General features: G+C 42.8%; 1 protein-coding gene across 1 annotated transcript in view; it reads right to left on the bottom strand.

Annotated features, from left to right (window-relative positions):
- Window positions 1–1,075: 1,075 nt before the first annotated feature.
- The window catches only part of LOC102251317 (zinc finger protein 420-like), an 11,470-nt gene continuing 5,600 nt past the window's right edge, over window positions 1,076–6,945 (bottom strand). The window contains exons 3-4 of the mRNA XM_014541488.1: window positions 5,286–5,409; window positions 1,076–4,340 (exon numbers count right to left, since the gene is read on the bottom strand). Coding sequence (XP_014396974.1) covers window positions 1,912–4,340; window positions 5,286–5,409 — 2,553 coding nt within the window. The 3' untranslated portion in view covers window positions 1,076–1,911. The remainder of the gene's footprint in view (window positions 4,341–5,285; window positions 5,410–6,945) is intronic.

Genomic DNA, 6,945 nt, shown 5'->3' with positions numbered 1-6,945 from the left:
GTAAAGCCTTAATTGTGGTTCCAAATAAAAACATAGCTATCCCTTTGGTGTTAGAAAATTAAGATGGCAACTCTATATAGACACGACCATCTCTCTCCTCATTTCTTGAGAGAATCATTGTTGCCTCTGTGGCAGAAAATACTGTCCAGAAGGGAAGGCTATTGCCATCACAATGATCAGGAATGCTGAATTTTCACAAAACACACAACCTGGGACTAATTATACGATTACCCTTCCTTTAGCTTTGAGTTTTTGCCTGTTGTGATAGCCTTGAGGTGAACACCATAGAGGGGCCCAGGGAATCCCCAAAAACATGAGATTCTTTTCGCAACCAATCACTTCAGCTACAAAAAGAACAAAGAAGCTACAGGACTGGGTCATTTGTGAATAATGTTCAGAAGAGGCAATTTTCATCCTATATACTGATGTCTCCTCCACTCACTATGAAAACAGTGTTTATCCCAATATTAGTTGCACTTCACAGTGTTACAACAAATGAAACCAGCCTGTGATATTTCACACAACATGGCTCAGGGCTCCTTTGCAGTACGGAAGACTTACTATGAACAGAGAATATAATCCATATTGTTCACAGAAGCACAACAGAAGACTCTTCTTCTCGGTGATCACTGACGTCACCAATAATACCGGCACCAGGCTACAAAATTAGAACCAAAAAGTCATGCCGATTTTCCTTAAAGGCCTTGGTCAGCAATAGAAAATAAAGCAATATTGGCCAAAGAGGGATTTTTGCCATTATTATGTGCCTTCCAACGTGCATATAGTTTGGGACCCCACCATATTGTTCCCCTCTCCATGCTGACAGATCACAACTATCCTTTCAAATCATCCCAGGCAGTGAATATAACCCTCAAAATTAAAGGTACAAAAGCAAAAAACACCTTTACTAAAAGATCATAAGCCAGAAAAGAGGACAACAAGCAGTTTGTAGGGTGGTGAATTAGGACATAAAATAACTCATCATAGGATAATGTGAGAACAATGACAGAAGCACAAAAAACGACTCTTCCATTTGTGGAACACTGACCTCACCAACATTAGAGGCACCAGGCTGCAAATTGCAACCACAAAGTTATGCAAACTTTCTTTCATTGCCTTGGTCAGTGGTATAAAATAAGCCATTTTTGGACAAAGAGTGACTTTTCTGACATTATTATAGCTTTCCAAAGCACAGAAAGTTTGGGAGCCCACCATATTTGTTCATCTTGCCATGATAATAGATAACAACTTTTGTATCAAATCATCCAGACAGTGAAATTAAAAAAATAAAGTTACGAAAGAAAACGTATCTTTACTAAAGATCATAAACCAGAACAGAGGACAGTAAGCAATTTGAAGGTTTGTGAATTATAAAGTAAAACAATTCATAAAAGAAAATGTGAGACCCACAATGTCCCTGAAAGTGGTAGCACTGCTTAGCTGAGGATGGGTGGTCTGGACAAACCCTGAGTCAAATGCATTCCCTAGTCAGAAAGGAAGGAAGATCCTGTCAAGAGCTTGAAGTAATCATAATGTTCTCAAGCACAAGTGAGAACACAGAATACATTTCCCCTGAGCACACAGAGGCTGGGACTGATGCACACTATTCAGGTGAGCCAGGTGGTAGAGGTGAAATATCTTCAGCCACAAATGCTCACTGTGGCACCAATCAGGTAGTAGGTCTGGGCATGTTAGCAAGTATAGTGCAGCTCCTTAAAGCCTCACTTGTACTTGAAACCGATGAGAAATATATCAGAGTGCATGTTCCATTAAAAGGGGTTTAAATTCAGAAAAATAGGTCTCAAAGACTCGCCTTCAGTGTTGTTATACTAAGTGAGAAAAAAAAAATTCCCTGAACATTTAATACTTCTCTCCAGTGTGAACTCTGTGCTGTCTAGTGAGCTGAGCCCTTCAAGGGAAGGACATCCCACATTCCCTACACTTATACAGCTTTTCTCCAGTGTGAACACCCTGGTGTTGTTTGAGGATAGAATTATCACTGAAGGACTTCCCACACTCACAGCACTCATATGGCTTGTCGCCACTGTGAACTCTCAGGTGCCTTGTAAGGTTGGATTTATGGCTAAAAGACTTCCCACATTCAGTACATCCATATGGCTTCTCTCCAGTGTGAACTCTGAGGTGTACAGTGAGGTCAGCCCTTCGACGAAAGGACACCCCACATTGTCTACACTCATATGGTTTTTCTCCAGTGTGAACTCTCTGGTGTACAATGAGGTGAGCCCTTTGACGAAATGACACCCCACATTCTGTATACTTATAGGGCTTTTCTCCAGTGTGAACTCTCTGGTGTTGTTTGAGGGTGGAGTTACCATTGAAGGACTTTCCACAATCAGAGCATTCATATGGCTTGTTGCCACTGTGAACTCGTAGGTGTCTAATAAGGTGAGATTTTCGGCTAAAAGACTTCCCACATTCAGTACACTCATATGGCTTCTCTCCAGTGTGAACTCCCAGATGTTTAATAAAACGAGATTTTATAGTAAAAGATTTCCCACATTCAGTACACTCATACATCTCTCCAGTGTAAACTCGAAGATGTAGATTGAGGTGAGTCCATTGATGAAAAGATATACCACATTCTCTGCATTTATATGGCTTTTCTTCTGGGTGAACTCTGTTGTGTAGTTTGAGGGCAGACTTATTACTGAAGGATTGCTCATAATGTCTATACTCAGATGGCTTCTCTCCAGTGTGAACTCTCAGGTGTTTAATGAGTGCAGGTCTTTCTCTGAAGAACTTCCTGCATTCACTACACTCATATCGCTTTTCTCCAGTGTGAATAATCTGGTGTTGTTTGAGGATAGAATTATCACTTAAGGACTTCCCACACTCACAGCACTCATATGGCTTGTCGCCACTGTGAACTCTCAGGTGCCTTGTAAGGTTGGATTTATGGCTAAAAGACTTCCCACATTCAGTACATCCATATGGCTTTTCTCCAGTGTGAACTCTGAGGTGTACAGTGAGGTTAGCCCTTCGACGAAAGGACACCCCACATTGTCTACACTCATATGGTTTTTCTCCAGTGTGAACTCTCTGGTGTTCAATGAGGTGAGCCCTTTTTCGAAATGACACCCCACATTCTGTACACTTATAGGGCTTTTCTCCAGTGTGAACTCTCTGGTGTTGTTTGAGGGTGGAGTTACCATTGAAGGACTTTCCACAATCAGAGCATTCATATGGCTTGTCGCCACTGTGAACTCGTAGGTGTCTAATAAGGTGATATTTTCGGCTAAAAGACTTCCCACATTCAGTACACTTATATGGCTTCTCTCCAGTGTGAATTCGTAGGGGTCTAATAAGGTGAGGTTTTCGGCTAAAAGACTTCCCACATTCAGTACACTTATATGGCTTCTCTCCAGTGTGAACTCCCATATGTTTAATAAAACGAGATTTTAAAGTAAAAGTTTTCCCACATTCAGTACACTCATACATGTTCTCTCCAGTGTGAATTCTAAGATGTAGATTGAGGTGAGTCCACTGATGAAAAGATATTCCACATTCTCTGCATTTATATGGCTTTTCTTCTGTGTGAACTCTGTTGTGTAGTTTGAGGGCAGACTTATTACTGAAGGATTGCTCATAATGTCTATACTCAGATGGCTTCTCTCCAGTGTGAACTCTCAGGTGTTTAATGAGTGCAGGTCTTTCTCTGAAAAACTTCCTGCATTCACTACACTCATACTGCTTTTCTCCAGTGTGGACTTTCTTATTTTGAATGACGTTTAAGTGTTGTCTAAACACTTTCCTACATTTGTTACACTCATAAACCAGTTCTCCAGAACACACACCCTGATGCTGAACAACTTTCAGGTTGTGTTTGGCAGCGTTTTCACATTCACCCCACTGGTGAAGACTATTTCCATCAAGAAATTGCTTTGAAACCTCACTGTCACAGTGTAGCTCCTCAGTGTTGAGAGTGGCCTGGTGCCAGAGAAGCTCTGAGTTGTACTGCAAGTCTTCCCCAAAGTCCCTGCTGGTGGAAGGCACCAACGATAAGAAGTTGGACCTACTCACAAAGGAGGCCTTCTCCATAGCTTGTTTCCAGAGCCCCTGACCACATTCATTCCTCTGTTGCTGGTGAGGGTTTGCACAGGAACAGGAGTCTCCAACACATGTGTCACTACAAAAGGCTTTCTGCTCAAAGTCTGCTGCATGTAACCCAGTCAGGTCCAAAATACCTTTTAACACAAAGAAACACCATTTACACAGAGGGATCTTCTGGGTGGCTGGAGCTGTCTTAGAAGCTCTGACCTGTGACTCTCCTACACTCTGATCAGAACAGGCCTCATCACCGTAGATTTTATGCCAACAACCTGAAAAGTGAGAAATGGTGAGGAAATGAATGTTGACAGTGCTGACAGGGGAAGTCCCATTACAAAAGTGTATTACACATCGCACGTTGGTTCCATGCAATTGTCAGAAAATAAGAGCTTTGCAGGAAGTGTTAATAAGAGGCTCTTGTAACTTCCTGGGCTAATGAAGATCACAAAATAGGGAGGTCTCAGCAGAAATAAGACACAAACATGGCAAGCACCACATGGGTGAGAATATGGATCTCCAGCTAATACTTCAACTAACAGCATTCAGCATGGCTTGTCTGCTGGGGACGGGGATGAGCTGTAAAGAGATTGGTTAGGTCTTACTCCACGTAAAATTCAATAAAGGAGTAGCTGGTTTCAAGGACTAGTTAGCACATATGTGCACCTCATAACACATGTGCAAGTCAATGTTGCAAAATACTGCAGAGGCACCAGTGCAAAGAACAGGTGATGAAGAGGTGAGAAGTCAGCACTGGGCCAGAGCAACACAGCTTGCTATCATATTCAGGGAAGAGTATATAAGAAACAACTGACTGAATGTCTCACAAGAACAGGCCATGGTTCATGTAAGTAAAGACCATAACATGGCATAACAGACTTTACGTAGAGAAGGCGGGCATAAGTTGAAGCCATGCGTATGGACACTGTCAGCCTCCCATGAAGTGTAAGTGCAAGCTGGGACCGATTAAACTCACTAGAAGATTCCTGACTTTCTGTTTCCTATGCTTTTTGATGTAACAGGTGTTAGGGATGTTGGTGGAGTCCTTTGCTCAGGACTCTCCACCCACCTCATCCCTGGCAGCCACAGCACATTTTACAAGACAGTGGGGAAAATTAGCAGAGGTCATTTTGTCGCTGCAGGAGAGAGAAAGCTATGCCTGAGGAATAAAGGAACAGAGGTCATCACCTCATGACACTGGGAGTAAGTGGAAATCTTACCTACAGATGACACAAGTGCAAACACTTCCAGCATCACATCACAGTAGAGAAGTCCCTGAGCCTCATCAAGGAGCTCCCACTCCTCCTGAGAGAAGACAATGGCAACGTCCTCAAAGTTCATATCCTGTTATAATGGGGACAGTACAGCCCAAGATCAGATTCACTCCTAAGATTCTAAGTCTGTCATATTGAACACCCTCCACATCCATCTGCTCTGTCCACTCTGCACATCAGAGAAAATACCAGGCCTTAATCCCATGAAAGCCACTGTTTTCTTATATTCCTACTGACATTTTGTCTTCCCACTATAATAAAAGCATTTGAGCAGATAAAAGATACCTGAGCTCTGGACCTCCCGTATACACCTCACTGACTTTTATCAACAGATTGAGTGTCGAAACCACATGTTAAAGAGAGATGCTGGCGATAAAGATAGTGTGAGTGATTTGATACTGGTCTTGTCAGGCAATACCCCCAGATTGTTTCTCAAAGACACCAAAAACATGGCATCACACTTCACCCTCTTAAACCCAATCACAAGGTGCTGAGGCCATAACTTTGCACTCTGTTGCACAGAGTTCTTTGAAACAACACTTCTCTCACACAGCTTCATTCCCAGAAGCACAACTGCAAAGGTAAGGCAAATTTGCTGTGGCAAGGAAACATTGTTTCCTATCACCTTTTTTCCCAAAATTATAGTTCACCATCTTCATGATCTCTTACCCCTTACCCATGCCAGTGGAGATTTTGAAGACTGGGTTGTATTAACTAGGGTGTCATCCCCAACAACAAAAGGCAGGTGGTTAGTGAAATGGCACCTAAGCTCTGTAACTCAAGTGGAGCTCCAAAACATCCCACTTGACAGGCAATTACCCTAAAATTCACCTTATTGGATCATCCAGACACCACCAGAAATGTACTCTTCCCTCATTCACTCTTATGTCAGTATCAGGGTCCTGTGGCCATCAATTCACATTCCCTTTTCAAGTGCACATCACTCTTTTCCACACCTGGCTCACACCTGCATTCCCTCACCCCTGCCCCCATAGTCCTCTCCTTGGCCTCTTTGTTATTACTCAGCATGTGTTGACCAGAGAATGCTTGCCAACATGTCTCACTGAACCTTCACTCAAGTCCCAGCCCCGATGGCCCTCTGCATCATGCTCAGTGAGTTTCACAGATGAACACTCAAGCCTCTAAGCCAATGCTTCTCAACCTTCTGGACCTTTAAATACAGATCCTCAGGTTGTGACCCAGCCATAAAATTATTTTTGTTGCTACTTCATAACTGTAATGTTGCTACTGTTATGAATCGTAATGTAAATATCTGATATGCAGGATAGAGTTAGACGACCCCTGTGCAAGGGTTGTTCGACCAACAAAGGGGTCATGATCCACAGGTTGAGAACCGCTGCTCTAAACTAATCCACAATACTCACTGCAACTTCCCACCACCAGGCCACACCAAAGGTCACAGTTAATCCTGGTGAGTGTTTAGAGAAGTTAATATGTATCAGCTCGAACTCATCATCTACACTAATAAAAGAGAAACATGGTAATTAGCGTACGACCGCTACCCTTTTCATTGCCTAATCAGTGAGTATATGCAAATTAACTGTCAGCCAAGATGGCGGCCGGCAGCCAGGCACTGAAGCGAGCA

This window comes from Myotis brandtii, unplaced genomic scaffold (assembly GCF_000412655.1).
Source record: "Myotis brandtii unplaced genomic scaffold, ASM41265v1 scaffold2736, whole genome shotgun sequence".
Classification (NCBI taxonomy): Eukaryota; Metazoa; Chordata; class Mammalia; order Chiroptera; family Vespertilionidae; genus Myotis; species Myotis brandtii.
Note: the sequence above shows the minus strand (reverse complement) of the source record. Positions and strands in the feature narration are given on the sequence as shown.